Source organism: Dendrobates tinctorius, unplaced genomic scaffold (assembly GCF_039654945.1).
Source record: "Dendrobates tinctorius isolate UK_male_01 unplaced genomic scaffold, ASM3965494v1 ptg000158l, whole genome shotgun sequence".
Classification (NCBI taxonomy): domain Eukaryota; kingdom Metazoa; phylum Chordata; class Amphibia; order Anura; family Dendrobatidae; genus Dendrobates; species Dendrobates tinctorius.
In genome coordinates, this window is record NW_027361825.1 from 5,254,311 (window position 1) to 5,271,546 (window position 17,236).

Here is a 17,236-nt window from a genome sequence, read left to right on the forward strand (position 1 = left end):
GCACATAATGAGAAATCAAAATGCAAAGATAATAAAAACACTAAAAAAAATAGAAAATATTTAAAAATATACAGAAAACATAAAAAACACAAGAGTTGATTATTTTACTCACATGGATGAGATAGGAGAACATCAAGTGACTGTCCCCAAGTCTGAACTTCTTCTATACTTGGCCTTCAATGGAATAAGTAGTATAGCAAGTAAAAAGAGGTTAAATTATATACATCACACACACACTATTGAGTATTCATACCAGGTGAACCTTTCCACATTTTTTCAAGTTGCATTCACAAACCTAAATGTATGTTATTGGGATCTTAAGTGATGCAGTCTTTGGGGTTTGTCTCTTCCAGCTTCGCACATTTAGGTGACATTTTTGCCCCTTCTTTGCACACTTGCTTAGCGAGATTGGATTTTCATGTCTTGTCACAGATTCTCAGTGGGATTTCGGTCTGGACTGTGACTGGGTCGTTTACACACATGAATATGCTTTTCTCTAAACAATCTACACCCCAGTCTCAGGTATTTGCCACCTTTAACAGGTTTTGCCTTCAGGATTATCCTGTATTTAACTTCATCCATCTTCCCATCACCTCTGACCAGATTACTTGCCCCTGCTGAAGATAAGCCTACTCAAAACTTGATGCTGCCACCACCACATTTGATGGGGAGGATGGCGTTTTCAGGATGATGTGCAGTGTTAGTTTTCCGACACACGCAGAATTTGGAATTTAGGCCCAAAGTTCTAAGTTCTCCTTTGGTCTCATCTGACCAGAGCACCATCTTCCACAGGCACGCTGTGTACCCTACATCGCTTTTTGCTATCTGTAAACAGGACTTCATATGGCTGTCAAAAATAGAGGTCTCCTTGCCATTCTTCCATAAAGGGCAGATTTGTAGCGTATACTACTAATAGTTGTCCCGTGGACAGGTTCTCCCACCTGAGTTCCGGATGTCTGCAGCTCCTCGAGAGTGACCATGGGCCTCTTGGCTGCTTCTCTAATTAATGCTCGCTTTCTATTCTTGCTTGGAATGTCAGTTCAGGTGGACGGCCATGTTTTGTTAGATTTTCAGTTGTGCCATACTGCTTCCATTTTTTTCATGATGGATTGAACAGATGAGTGTTCTGTAAGATGTGCAGCAATTGGGAACAACTACTACTACTTTCTTTTTTATTTTTGGAAACCAGAAGTTTCCATACACTAAATGGAAAGACACATCTGCATGTTTTTCTCAATGTCTGATGACAGATATCCAGAAAAGTTGGAGGCAGCACACCATATGTGAATTACAATCAGTGTTTTTTTAGTTTGTTTTATTAGAACTTGGGACGGAGCAATAATATATAGATATATTTGCTCTTGACACAATGGATCTCTCTCTGATTTTAGGCTAATTCCCTCTATTGAAAAGACGCAAGAGGTGGCTTAAGAGGAGTATATTATCCATTTGAGAATTTGGGGTTGAGACATTTCTTTAGCGAAATGTCAACACGATCGCAGTGTACCGGGGGTTAAAGGGAAGCATCGGCAGGGAGGGGGATCCCTCCGTGCTTCCCTGAGCCCCGCCACAGCAGCGCAATGTGCAGCGCTGCTGCGGGGGGCTCCATCCCTACAGGTCTCCGAATCCAAGATGGCGACGGGGTCCTTCGGGGGCCTGCGGGGAGCTGGCTTCCTCATGCTTGCAAAGCGCAGGCACGAGGAAGCCAAGTGCAGTGCCTGTGACAGATCGCTGATCTGTCACGTGACAGATCAGCGATCTGTCACATGACAGTTATGTCCCTCCTGGGACAATGTAATAAAGAAAAAAAAAAAAAAAAAAAAAAAAAAAAAAAGATATTCCCTAATAAATTCATTTTTTGGAAATAAATATCCATGGTACCGCTGAAAACGTCATCTCGTCCCGCAAAAAACAAGCCGCCAATCAGCATCATCAGCAAGAAAATAAAGCTATTGCTCGCAGAATAAAGCGATGCAAAAGTAATTTTTTTTTATATAAAATTGTTTTCATTGCATAAAAGCGCAAAAAACATAAAAAAAAAAAAAAAGACCTAAATGAGGTATCGCTGTAACTGTACCGACCCAAAAAATAAAACAGTCTTATCAATTTCACCGCACGCGGAACGGTGTAAACGCACCCCCCCAAAAGAAATTCACGAAACGCTTGTTTTTGTTCATTCTGCGTCCCAAAAATCAGAATAAAAAGCGATCAAAAGATGTCACGTGCCCGAAAATGGTACCAATAAAAATGTCAACTCGGGACGCAAAAAATAAGACCTCACATGACTCGGTGGGTCAAAATATGGAAAAATTATAGCTCTCAATATGTGGTGATGCAAAGACTATTTTTACAATAAAAAGCGTCTTCTAGTGTGTGACAGCTGCCAAACATAAAAACCGCCATAAAATCAAACCCCCCGTTATCAACCCCTTAGTTAGGGAAAAATAATAAAATAAAAAAAATGTATTTATTTCCATTTTTCCATTAGGGCTAGGGCTAGAGTTAGGGCTGAGATTAGGGTTAGGGGTGTGTTGGGGTTAGGGTTGGAGTTATAATTGGTGGGTTTCCACTGTTTTGGCACATCATAATAATAATAATAATAATAATAATAATACATTTTATTTCTATAGCGCCGACATATTCCGCAGCACTTTACATTTCAGAGGGGATTTCTAAAGACAATAGACATTAACGGAATAACAATAATCACATAGATCATAACAGATACCAAGAGGAATGAGGGCCCTGCTCGCAAGCTTACAATCTATGATGAAAAAAAGGGGAGACACGAAAGGTGGGTGGTAACAGTTGCCCTGATTGTATGGACCAGCCATAATGTTAAAGTGTGTAACAGTACAGACACAGAGGGCTAATGGATGCATAAAGCATGTGGGAACATGATGCGGGGAACCTGGTTATGGTAAAAAACTTTTGGCTGTGCCAAACAGGAATAGATTAGGTTAATGTGTTGAGGCGGTAGGCCAGTCTGAATAAAGGAGTTTTCAAGACACGCTTAAAATTGTGGGGATTGGGCACTAATCGTATTTACCTGGGAAGTGCATTCCAAAGAATTGGCGCAGCACGTGTATAGTCTTGAAGACGGGAGTGGGAGGTTCTGATTATTGAGGGACCTCAGGTCATCAGTAGAACGGAGGGCGCGGGTAGGATGGTATACGGAAACAAGGGAGGAGATGTAGGGTGGTGCTGAGCAATGAAGAGCTTCATCAGGTGCTCTCCAAATGCAACATGGCATCTGATCTCAATTCCAGCCAATTCTGCGTTGAAAAAGTCAAATGGTGCTCCTTCCCTTCCAAGCTCTGCCATGCGCCCAAACAGTGTTTTACCCCCACATATTACTCAAGACAAATTGCAAAACAACTTTTGGGGTCCAATTTCTCCTGTAACCCGTAGGAAAATAAAAAATTGGGGGCAAAAATATCATTTGTGGAAAAAAATGATTTTTTTATTTTCACGCCCGGTCGTTATAAACTTCTGTGAAGCCCTTTGGGGTTCAAAGTGCTCACCACACATCTAGATAAGTTCCTTGGGGGGTCTAGTTTCCAAAATGGGGTCATTTGTGGGGGGTTTCCACTGTTTAGGTACATCAGGGGCTCTCCAAAAGCAACATGACATCCGCAGACCATGTCATCAAAGTCTGCATTCCAAAATGTCACTACTTCCCTTCCGAGCCCCGACGTGTGCCCATACAGTAGTTTTCTCCCACATATGAGGTATCAGCGTACTCAGGACAAATTGGACAACTTTTGGGGTCCAATTTCTCCTGGTACCCTTGGGAAAATAAAAAAAAATTGGTGACTAAAAGATCATGTTTGTTGAAAAAATATGATTTTTTTTATTTTCACGCCCAGGCGTTATAAACTTCTGTGAAGCCCTTGTGGGTTCAAAGTTCTCACCACATAACTAGATAAGTTCCTTGTGGGGTCTAGTTTCCAAAATAGGGTCACTTGTGGGGGGTTTCCACTGTTTAGGTACATCAGGGGCTCTCCAAACGTGACATGGCGTCCGATCTGAATAACAGCCAATTTTGCATTGAAAAAGTCAAACGGCGCTCCTTCCCTTCTGAGCTCTGCCATGCGCCGAAACAGTGGTTCCCCCCATATATCAGGTATCAGCGTACTCAGGACAAATTGCACAATAACTTTTGCAGTCCAATTTCTCCTGTTACCCTTGGTAAAATAAAAGAAATTGAACCTGAAGTATTTTTTTGTGAAAAACAGTTAAATGTTCATTTTTTTTTTTTTAAATATTCAAAACATTCCTGTGACGCACCTGAAGGGTTAATAAACTTCTTGAATGTGGTTTTGAGCACCTTAAGGGGTGCAGTTTTTAGAATGGTGTCACTTTTGGGTATTTTCTATCATATAGACCCCTCAAAGTGGCTTCAAATGTGATGTGGTCCGTAAAAATAAAATGGTGTTGCAAAAATGAGAAATCGCTAGTCAACTTTTAACCCTTATAACTTCCTAAAAAAAAAAAATTTGGTTCCAAAACTGTGCTGATATAAAGTAATCATGTGTGAAATGTTACTTAAGTTTTTTGTGTGCCATATCCCTGTGATTTAAGGGCATAAAAATTAAAAGTTGGAAAATTGTGAAATTTTTAAAATTTTCACCAAATTTCCGTTTTTTTCACAAATAAACGCAAGTTATTTGAATGAAATTTTACCACTAAAATGAAGTGCAATATGTCATGAGAAAACAATGTCAGAATCACCAGGATCCATGGAAACGTTTCAGAGTTATTAGCTCATAAAGGGAAAGTGGTCAGAATTGTAAAAACTGGCCCAGTCATGAACGTGCAAACCACCCTTAGGGGTGAAGGGGTTAAATAGCTCTTTTTTCCCCCACTACAAACGGTGTGCTGCCTCCAATTTTTCTGGATTTCTATAACTGAGGTTTGGTATTTGCTGGGGCGGGGGGGCTCTGCACCCAGACTCTCCTTGTGCTGCTCTAATTTTCTTCTTTTTAGATAGTCTCCTGTGGATGTATTTTAATGCACACCGGAAACACACAGCTTCTTTGTGTAGCATCATGGGAAAGTCTCAAGAAATCAGCCAAGATATCAGGAAGAAAATTTGGATTTGCACAAGTCTGGCTCATCCTTGGGTACAATTTCAAGGTGCCTGGTCATCTAAAACAATTATTTAGAAAAAAAAAATGGAATAGCACAATGGTTACTGGTGGGTGCCAGGCCTCCTACGCAATAAGGCCAATACTAGCCCAAATCCAGATAAAGATAAAAAAGCGAAGGCAGCACTCAATATTGTTTAAGGTTGAAGAAAATTGGACTTTATTCAGACACACATAGCAAGGCGTCGTTTCGGCACACACTGAGCCTTTCTCAAGCCTTCGCTTTTTTATCTTTATACAAACAATTATACGCAAGTACAAACAAGATAGTAATGTCCAGCCATCATCCCGCTCAGGAAAGAGATGGGTTCTGTGTCCCAGAGATGAATGTGCTTTGGTCCAACATGTGCATATCAACCCAAGAACAAAAGCAAAAGACCTTGTGAAGATGGCAGAAGCTGGTAAGATTGTGTTAATATCCACAGTGAAACGAGTACTGTATCATCATGGGCTGAAAAAAGGCCCCTCTGCAAGGAAGAAGCCATTACTCCAAAAGAGACACAAAAAAGCCAGATTAATGTTTGCAAATGCACACGAACAAAGACCTTAATTTTTGGAGACATGTCCTGTGGTCTGATGAAACTAAAATTGAACTTTCTGGGAATATATATTAGATAATTTTTGTTTTTTTGATAACCTAACCCTGCTTTACTATTCTCCACAACTTTATCCGTGACCTGTCTCTTGGGCTCCTTGGTTTTCATGATACTGTTTGATCTCTAGTGTTCTCATACCACTGAGGCCTTCACAGAACAGCTGTACTTACACAAGTGGACTCAATGTACAAATTAAGTGACTTTTGGAGGCAATTGGCCACTCAGGATTTTATTTAGGTGTATCAGACTACAAGGAGGATGGGGGGTGTAGCGGAACACAAATGCATCTCACAAATTTCAGATTTATATTTTTAAAATAATTAGAAAACCCTGTATCATTTCCTTTACACTTAATCAATAAAAAAACAGATTTAAGAACATGGGTGTAATATGAAAAAAATGTGGAGACGTCCACAGGGTATGAATAATTTTTCAAGGCACTGTGCACACAAACACTTATTAGAATAGAGGAAATTACCGTGTAATGTTAGACGAGTGGGAGGGCCACAGTCGGAACAGAGACAAATGACTTCTTTTGTGCTTCTGTCTGAGAGAAGGAAGGCGATCCATCATATACACACACACCTAATATTCCACACTTTCCTACCTATACTCACAGAAGAGCAGGGAGGAGAACAAGCCTTGATTTGGCACCAGGTTCTGACGCCTGTGTCTCACATTAGTGGAGACTTACATGTGACTCATTTCCTGAATTAATGTCATTTTTTTTTTTTTTTTTATTACCAAAAGGAAATTTGCTGGGTACATAACAAAACTCTACTAATGTGGCTGGAAACATTACTGTAGTGTATGGCCTGTACGTGGGCCGGACCAACAACAGAGATTTGAGAAAGATCCCCCCTGATCAGTGAATGCCCCTCATCGGGGAGCACCATGCCACTATCCTTCTATGAGATGGCGTTACTGGGTAGGCCCGCTTCTGCTCCCCACCCGGTGTTTGTACATGGCACCTCGGCCACAGTCATACTCACTCCTTCTTTTTGTGTCTCGGAGCTCTGTCAGTTTCACACACGGATCCAATATCTGTTTCTACACTGGAAGCCAGCGACTGCAAGAGACGGGATTAGAAGAGATTAGTGCCAACGCACAATTAAGAATGCGCCGGGTGCTTGGCAGGACCCAGTTGATGTTCCTAATTTGGTCAGATCATTCCAACACTTTATGGTCTGTGATCCTCTAACAAGAGATCTTCAAAAATGTAATGTTGTCTATTTGGGCACGTAGATAGAGAACCAGGGGCACCATCATGGCCGGCCTCAGACTGGGTTTCCAAACTTCGGTTGTGTCTGGTCAGACCCAACCAATGATAAGGCCCCTGTCGAAGTGTAGGATCAATCCCAGCCAACAGCCAGCTCATACAATGACTGAAAACAATCCCACAGAAAACTTTGGGATCAGATGTAGAGACAGCTTCCTTACCATGCCATAGCCGTAAAAAAATCTCCGGATAGCCTCAGATATGGAAACAAGCCCTTGGGTGGGTAGTCCATGCCCCTGGTGGAGAATCACCCCAGATGGCGCCCTGGAGACGGGACCAAAGACATCTGTTCTAATGATCAGTGGGACCCCCAGTGATCAAACACTCATTAGCCACCTTTGATAGCAGTACCTCTTTAAAATTGTATAGCAGTAGTATTTGGACATTTTATTGCATGGGTATTAGACTGCTTTGTATAAAGCAGTTAGGCAGTCACTATATGTCAGTATTATTTGAGCACTGTATGGCAATATTCACATTGTTGTTTCATGGTCACTTGTAACCTTGTTTTTATTTTTCTCATTGGTAATACTGCCATATAGTGGTGAAAAAAAATGCCTATGTACCACAATAATGGCTCCTCAAAATAGGTGATAAATATCTGCTAGGACAGTGGTCTTGTTCCTCCAGCAATGCAGCGGTGCTGTAGGCAATGAACTATGCAGCATTGCGCATCTTTGACCACTTCGCACCATTTACAGTCGGATGTGAGCAGGAACTGATCAGCTCCCATTGTTCAGACATTTGTTACCTGTTTGATGGTAAAACCAAATTACTTGTATGGCTGTATTATTTGGACACTGTAAAGCACTTATATCTTAGTCACTGTATGTTGGTATTATTAGAGCAGAGCACTGTATAACGGTAGTGCTGCATTGCCACTTCTACAGTTTTTATTTTCCAATGGAAGTGCTGCCATAAAGTGCTGAAAAATACCAAGTTACAGTTGTCGAATAACAGATCCACAGGATCGGTGATAAATGGCTAAACATTGGGGGGGGGGGGGGGGGTCTCAATGATCTCTAGAATGGGGGTCTCGTTTCTCTGGCAGCGAGCTTAGCCATCTACCACAATCCTATAGACAATAAATTAAGTGGCATCACACAATCTTATCCACAATGCTTCATTAATTTCAGTAGGAAGTGAGGGGAAATTACAATCAGTGGAAGTCCCAGAAGAAAAATCCATCATTCATCATGCAGGGGTAGGACCTCTAATCATATGGTTGCATTATACATCAATTTAGTACTATTTGGCGGTATTTACATGTGTTGCATTGCAACTTGTACAGCTTTTTTTTTTAAATTCAAGTGAAAATCGCAAGCAATAGAGCACAAACAAAAATTTACAGAGGGTGAATAACAGATCCACAGGATAGGTGATCCAGAATTCAGATATTCATCACCTATCCTGGGGATCCATTATTCAACCACTGGAAATTGGTATTTTTTGAGCGCTATATATCTGTATTTCAATGGTGGAAAAATTAGAAAAGCCCAACTGTACACGTTGCAATGAAATACATGAAAATACCGCCATATAGTGCTCGCGTTATACCAACATACAGTGGCCACATAACAGTAATTAAGACCCCTTTAATTGTATGGTGGTTTTATTTAGACTCTATATAAAACCGTCATACAATTAAAGAGGTCTTTCCACCAAAGACATGATGAACGGTGGTCCTGTTCTCCTGGCAAGACGCGTGGCCATCTCCTACAGTCCTATCGATAAGGAACAAAATGGCATCGCACATTCTTGACCAAGAAGCATTACGTATTGCAGTAGGGAGCGAGAGGAGAGATCTCTCTCTTTCAGATATTTATCACCCATGTTTGAATGGCGGTATTATTTAGACATTACATAGCACTGTAATAATGTGGTCACTGTATGCTGCCATTGCCTTACTGCTCTATGACGGTCTTTTCATTGCTGCTTATACGGTTATTTCTTATTCAGGGAGGTGGTGGCAGCACTATTTAGAATTGTTGTTTTGGGACTGTTACTATGTGGCAGTATTATTTATTTAGGTACTATATTGCACAACATCTATACTTGCTCCTTCTTCCCTGGGAATACAGAGGAACATCAGGACGAGGCTTATATAGAAGTCCAAGATTTTCCAATAAACAGTGAAATATTTCAAAGTTCATTATGAGTTCACTAAATAAACAGTGGCCATCTTACTGATTGCTTCTCTAAGTAAATAGAAAATTCACATTTCCAGGGCTAATAAAAGCAAAGATCACACCCAAGCCGTCCCAGGCGGCAGAACGTGACCACCACCAGGAAAGCAAAAAAATAAGAAATAGGCATATGCTGTACTGTATATGGGCTAAAGAGCTCCTGCGAGGAATCTTACTGGGAGAATTCCAGGAGGTGTTAGCCCATAAAATAGGTATATAAAGGGTATATACAGCCTAAGCACACTGCTTTATTGTCTGCTTTACATAAGTGATTGCATGGAAAAGAAAAAGCAATCAGACCACATTCCTTGGAGAAAGGACGGGTTCAGGATGTACCATAGACGCCTAGCAGAGATATACCATCATTACAGGTGCCAAGGGCTACAGATTTGGGAAGCCGGCACTAAGTTGGAGGTCTGATGCCAGCTGTACAAGGCGTTTAAAGACATGTATACCTGCGGTCACTCATCCTTGTCGCACAAGGCTAAGGGATAGTAACTAAGTGCCGATCCATGGTACTTGACTCGTTAGCCAGATATCAATGAGGTGTGTATACAGGGGGCATAGAGGGTACAAGTGACTAGACAGGGATTTAGTCAGGGTGGGCCACTGCTCTCTAAGGGGGCAGCATGACATTTGGCTAAACTGGAAGGCCTGGCACACTAATTTTTTCTTGTTCCTTCGCTTCCTAAATGGAAAGTTTATCCACTTTCTAATCAGTCTCCATTAAAAACATTCTACCATTGTAATCTGCAAAAATGTTACTGCTCTCGACAGCTCTTTCTGCTCCAGCTTTCCCTTCTGTCAGTGTTAGGAATAGCAGGAAGTTGTATACAGATCTGCAGTGAAAATGGGGTTGGAGAAGAAAGCATGTACAGTTTTAGGGAGGGCAGAGAATCCAGTGAAAATGGGATGAGTAGGAAGCATCCACAGTTTCAGGGAAAGGAAGGAATGCAGTGAAAAAGGATTGGGAGTAGAAAGCACGTACAGTTTCAGGGAGGGAAGAGAAAATAAGAAATTTAGCGCGGTTCTGGAGCTGTGCTGATAATTGAAAGCCTGTAAAGACAGCAGCACCCTGGATATAAACAGAACTCACATCCAGCCTATATTACTGGACAGACTCTCTCACAGAAAAAAAAAATCCCCCGAAACTTAGATCAAGCTGCAAACTGCATACAATGGGGATATAAATTAATGAAGACTAAGACTATAAACCACAATTCAATTAATGAACGATAACTACTACTGTGTAAATGTGATTTATTTTACACTTGAAATGTGTCCATCGCTTTTAAAGAGAACCCGATCACTCTCCCAATTCTTATATACCTGAAAGCTGAGAGGTTGGCATGATCTAACATCGACTTCTATGTAATACATCTGCCAACCACCACAAGACACCTCAGTGCAGAGCTATGGACGAAACATCTTCTACCCTATAGTGTGGGCCGGCTCTATACCCGCTATAACCTTGTAGTTTCATTTCATACAGTGCCAATCGATTTTCTACAGCTCTGGCAGCGAAAGGGTTAAAAGTCAGAGGTCATGGGAAAACAGCTGTGTTATGAATGCCGCTGCTCTGCGGGAGGGGACAGGAAATAATGGGTCAGATTATACAGACCCTAAACATCCTCCTCATAATCCTACACTGCCTCCATATATCAGATCTGTACCTCGTCCTGCCCACTCCCGTATGTACATTACAGGCAGGCGATAACATGATAAGTCTGCATGTGTGGCCTTTATTAACCCTGCACCTACCCCACGCACTTTGGGAGAAGCACATTTTTTAGTGATCCCTTTTAAATCTGGACCACAATAATTGGAAACAGGTCACAACCCTCAGCAGGGGGACATTCAGTGTTCTGTCCAGAAGACTTTTCAGCAGTTTCATTATCATTACAGATAGTGTTTCATTTGTGGGCAACACCTCCATACACAGAATAGGTGATGTCACAGCTCACCTCCTCCCCCTTCTGTACAATGATGGCACCTCTATATACAGTAGATCACACAGGATCCACCATTCACAATAGATGTCACAGCTCACCTCCTCCTCCTTTACAATGACTGATAATGCCTCTATATACAGTAGATAGCACAGGATCCACCATTCACAATAGGTGATGTCACAGCTCACCTCCTCCTCCTTTACAATGACTGATAACACCTCTGTATACAGTAACAGGATACACAATTGATATCACAGCTCACCTCCTCCAGAATAATGACTGATATCAAATGTATATAGACGTGTTAACACAGGATTCACAATAGAGATCACAGATCACCTCCTCTTCCTGTGCGATGCCCACATAAGAGCATGCCCAGAAATTACTTCTATACAACTCAAAAGGGGTCTGAGACAGTATATTGCTGCCTTCTGGAAAGCACAGGAGTAGGAGCCTAACATTAGATCTGTTGTCCGGTGTTAAAATTGTAAGATTTGAAAAAAAAAAAAAAAATATATATTTTTTTTAAGAATGCAGTTAACATGGATCTAAATAGGTGATTTTCCGAGGACAGTTTCTTTTTCAAAGGGAATATGCCTTTGTCCACCCCCCTAGATTTTTACAGGTCGTGCTCTGCTGTGGCCACTTGTCTAAGCGCACGGTTCGCATATTTGCCGGGAAAGCTTCCAACTTATACATCAGATCAATCTATGGTCCCGATTCACTCGACAAAGCTTTTTGGCATCCAGTCTAGTGTACATTTTAACTTGGTCGACTATGGTTCTCTACAGCTTGTGTATGGCGACCTTGTGGCAGCCTGAATGCACATCCCCTTTAAGTGGCCATTTTAGAACCCATCCCCTTTAAATGAGTAGTTTTGCAAGCGAGCATAACGCACATCCATGAGCCATCGCACGAGCTGACAGAACCCTGCGTAATCAGAATACGGCTTGGACGGCGTACAGGGGGCTCCATGCCCACCGCCTCTCCCACCAGTTACCGTAGCAACAGATGCAAGAGTCTGTAAAGATGGTGCCTGCCAGTGTGGAGGAACTGACGGTGCTAGGATTTGGCACATGTGAAGAGCGACTTAAATGAAATGTGACAGTACACAACACATGGATTACCGGTCTGTTATGTTCTGTGGTTTGTGTTCATTAGTGAACCGAAGAGTAAACATTACTCCGCGCAGATGAACTCGCTGCGGCAACCTCGGAAGATAGGGATGGGGGGCGGACAGGGGATATGAGGAAAAAAAAAAAAAACACCCAACATGTACATGTAACGGGACTGCTCGCGCTACAGACCGGTACAGAAACCATTTTTCTTAATGGGACATTTTAAACAGCCATCATGATATCATTCCCCTCGCTTGATTTGTCTTAAAAGTGGAACCATCACTATAATTTCTATTTCCTAACTCAATAGTGCACATGAAAATAAGTAACAGGGAATATATGTCAGAGAAATCTGCTTCTTTCTTCTCCTGGACTCATCTTTCATTCTCAATTCATCATTAAAATCTATTTTCAGTGAAAAATAAAATAAGAGCTGACAGTTGGTGCTCATAAAGTTCTATGGCGGGGAGGAGCTAAAGGTCAAAACACAGACGTTCTACTGTTTACAGTTCATAGAACTTTGTGAGCACCAACTGTCATCTCAGTAACGGGAAAAGAAATCCGTATTCGATGAAGACACATTTTACCTGTGCATTGAGAAACGGAGAATGAATGATCAGTTTAGGAGGAAAAGGACGCCAATTTCACCAATAATGTTTATTACAAAGTTTTTAATTTTCACGTGTTCTTCATTTAGGACAAAAAAGAAAGTGAACATGACGGTTACTCTATAAAATCCCGATCATTAGGGAAAAATATAACAGTTTTACGAAAGTCCTATGACCTAAGAGGAATCAATTTGATTGCTTTAAAAAAAAACAAACAAAAAACACAACGGGGTGGGCTTACATCAAAGAAACTTTAACCTCCACCCCTTTTAGCTAAGACCTACCCACAAAAATGGAAGGGAATCCGTGGGTTTTGCATAATTTTTAGGGACCTCAACTATCACAGGTCTTTAATGGTACTGGTCTTCTCATATAGGCCTAAGGAGGCTTTGGGCGACCCCCAGGCTTAAGCTGCATTACTATAGTGGTTGGAGAGGTTGCAGTCGCACCTGGAGTCAAAGAGGGGCCCAAAGGGACTAAGTTGAGAAGGATCCTAGTTTCTTCTGTAAGAAGCTAGTCTATATGAGGAGGTTTCAGTATTAAAGACAAATTGTTAACAGGTTCGCCGATTAAAAAAAACTAAATCATAGAGGGTGGTCGGGGCCCCTCTTTTAATGAGGACTTGAAGCACCCAAGGTGAGAGCTCCTAACTCTGGAAAATCTGGCCTGTCTGGGTATTATTAGACAGGTACACCTAATTTCAATAAGCACTGTGTAATTCTTCCTTTCCCCTGTAGAGGCGCTCTACTGAAGCACTTGATGCAAGATTTAAACCAATTACTGGGGGTACCAGCCACGGGTAATTCAGTAACCAACTTTTATATTGCGAGTAATTAGTAAGAGAGGAAAAACAAAAATATTGTAGTAACCTGTGATATTGTTGCTCCTCCCATCCTGAGTCTCCTCCCCCGCGGAGCTGTTATGCGTAACAAAGCAGACCTAACCTTAAAGGAACACACGCCCAGACTTGAAGAAATTGAAAAGCTAGGCCTGCATGGAGGGACTAACCATTAGAGCAGCCGAGTCACTTCTAAAGGCCCGTGGCTAGCATTTCTCGCAGATTTATACCACTCAGTTCACCCTTGACTGTTGCAAGTCATCATAACTGATAACAATTTGTCCTCCTTATTACAAATTTTGGAACAGTTCTCCTACAATGGCACTCCCCTTTTTTATCTGTATTTCTGTCATGCTTTACCTCAATATTTATTCCTCCTTCTCTTACAAAACAATCTCAGGATTGTGGTTAAACTGGATCCTAAACCTTCAATCATCACACCCTCCCACCGTTCCAGCCCTGGGGAGTCTAAGTGTCTCAGATGGTTCAAAGCTTCTATTTTTGTTTATTTCTATACTTTTTTCCCTTAAATTCTTTAGGTGTTAATGTAGACACTGTACCAGCTCTATCAGTTTCTAAAAGAAACACAGCAAGAAATCCCCTGGGTCTCACCGTGTGTCACAGTCTAGAGAAGATCATCTGTCATGCTTGGCTTTTCTGGAAACAGAATCCTTGCTGTAACTGGTTTCTCAGTTGACCTTTGGTGGCCGGTTAACCATCAGATCTGTAGCACGTGGATTGTGATGGATGAGCAAACTTACAGATCTTGACTACAACTGTCACTGTGCAAAGTCTTAAAAGTTGTTCCATAAACAACATTTCACAGAACAGGTATGACCAATGGGGGTCCGATCAATAGAATTCCCACTGATCGTGAAAGGCTCAATTCTCCCTGTGTAAATAAAGCAGTAGTGAGCATGTGTAGTCTTTATGACTGGTGGTCGCACATGCTCACACTACTGCTCTCTCCTCTGCAGATTGGTGGGGTCTCGTCAGCTGGACCACACAGATCATACATCTATCCTGTTAATAGGACAACCCACATAAGGCCCCCATCCACATTAGAGTTGGCCAAACCTTCCAATTTTGGCATGACTGGAGGACTGTCCAGAGTGCATAGGGGCCTCAATCCTTCCCTGATAAATGAACATATGTTTACTCGGCAAAATGATTCTTCAGCTGTCTGACACATGTCTGTCTTAAAGTGGGTGTCCCAACTCATACATTTATGGTATATTCACAGGATATGTCAAAAAAACATCTTCTAGATGTGGGTTCCTCCGATGTTTATACCATACGTTTACAAGAACCGATGCACATGGCATCTCACAAAGCCAACCAGAACCATACTCTGTAGTTACGAAGGTCCATAACTCGTACGCAATAATGTCTGCAGAAGGGTATGACTTTTTAGGCCCAGGTAATGTTTAAAGAGGAATTGCCAACAGGTCAGAAGCGGACAGTTTTATTTTATTCCTCCTGTTACACCGAGTAAGCTTGTTTATTTTTCCAAATCCACCATATGGTTCCAGAGATAATAGAATTTTATAGTCTTTCCCAAGTGGGCAAAGCTCACAGGGCAATAATGCAAAAAGCTAAAGACACGCCCCTGAGGATCTTGTGAGTCACACCCCCTTAGTAAAGACTGAAAATTCTCACTTAATAACAAGCCCCATATCGCAGGAAACGTATGGCGGATTTAAGAAAACATAAGACTGAATACTCGAAAAGATCAGCCGGGAATAAAATAGGAGTAAACTGGTCACATGTCCTCTTTAAAAGGATTGGACATTGACTTACAATTGTCACTCATAAGTGTCACTACAGAGACAGATTACTTCCTTGGGGATTAAAGTTTACATACTTTCTCCCCCCCATGAAGCATTGATGAAGCCAAATCTTCACAAGGAGAAAACTCCTTTCGAGAAAGGTAGGCAGTAGGACCTCTTATGCTGCGCAGAGGATACTGCCATAGGGGCTGCTGTTCTAGACTTTAGAAGAACATTCAACCTTTGGTGCAATTTGCTAAAGCTGTGGGTTAGAAGGTCATGTCACCCTGTAATTTTACCTTAAAGGATCCCATAAAAAACGACAAGAGATTCTGTTTTGCAGCGTTGACTTTTGCAGCTCTCCTCTTCTTCCTCAGTGTCTTTGGTGACGGCAAGCTCCATCCACTGCTAGACTTCTCTTTTTCCCCAATGGTCTCTACCCTGCCACCAGAGTCCAAATGTGACTCACTCCGTGTCCTCCACATGGATCCAGGGACCCCCAGAGTTCTGTGATCTCCCCCTTCCTCTTCATCACTGTCACAAACTAAGTTACCAGCACTGAATGACCGTTCCACTCTCACTTCCGGGACGGGCAAGGATGGGGCATTGGGTGCCGAAGTATCAGGAACATTAGGAGGTGGTTGTCTTCTGATAGCTACACGCTTCCAGTGTTGAGGGTTATCGGGAGAGAGACAGGTGTCACTGCCAGACTTTCGTAGTGGGTTAAATACATGAAGCATCTGTAGAAAAAAAAAAAAATAATATGGGGTGTTAACATATGACCGAATTGTAAGCCAATGTACAACCTGTAGGAAATGCTGCCTTCACCCATTGATGGACTCTGGAAGGAGAGCACCATTTCACGAAGATGTTCCTAAACATGTCATTTTGTATGGTTACAAGACAAAACGGGATTCTTGGCCAGTTCTTTAGATTGTCCATATTCTGTGGACCACTTTGGTTGATATTTGACTCAAGCTTACTACCGTAATTTAGGAAAACATACCTTCTCACACTTGGGGATATATTTTCAACACATTTTTGGACAAGCTTTCAAAACTGGGGCAACATATGGGCAATTTGACGCTTTTGCCATTTGGGTTCTGAAAATGAACAGCCCTGTTGATAATGGCACAACTCGCTCCACAGGAGGTCTGTCCCTCACCACGTGGGTGTCTAGGACAATCATTTTACTAGTCTTCATGGATCACTTTCAGCGATCAACTAAAAATATTTGCTCAGACTAACCATTAGTTTTTCTGCACTTGTGCGGAGTAAATTCTCTCTTTAGTGGCTTTAGTATTTGCGCCTTATTTTCCAGTTTTGCGCCACTTATGTCTTTATCTTTCCTCAGCAACTTTGCTTACCCAGATATTATAGACAAATTCATGAAATGTGATTTTAAGCAAATGTTGCAATTTTTTTTTTTTTCAGTTGTATCTCACTCCAGTCCTCGCTTGGAGTCAGGTTTCTGGTGGAGTTTTCGATTTGGTGGTTTTTGAGAGTTTTTAAAAAGGATGTGACTCTTGGAACTAAAAAGTCATAAAAACCAGTCAGATACAAAATAAAGAGCACTTATTTTGCATCAAATTCAGGAATTATGTGCATCGGTTTCAAGAATTTGGAAACATCAATACATGTCAGAAAATCTGAGAAGGGAAAAAAAAAAACCTGACTTAAATAAATCGCAAATTATGAAAATCGGGCCTATTATGTATATGGAGGCGTATATAAAAAAGG

General features: G+C 41.5%; 1 protein-coding gene across 5 annotated transcripts in view; it reads right to left on the reverse strand.

The window, feature by feature from the left end:
• The window catches only part of LOC141051793 (regulator of G-protein signaling 3-like), a 50,265-nt gene that overhangs the window by 11,692 nt on the left and 21,337 nt on the right, over positions 1–17,236 (reverse strand). For all 5 annotated transcript variants that reach the window (XM_073548823.1, XM_073548825.1, XM_073548826.1 and 2 more), the window contains exons 2-5: positions 15,796–16,236; positions 6,739–6,815; positions 6,225–6,293; positions 113–174 (exon numbers count right to left, since the gene is read on the reverse strand). In XM_073548823.1, the coding sequence (XP_073404924.1) occupies positions 113–174; positions 6,225–6,293; positions 6,739–6,815; positions 15,796–16,236 (649 nt within the window). The remainder of the gene's footprint in view (positions 1–112; positions 175–6,224; positions 6,294–6,738; positions 6,816–15,795; positions 16,237–17,236) is intronic.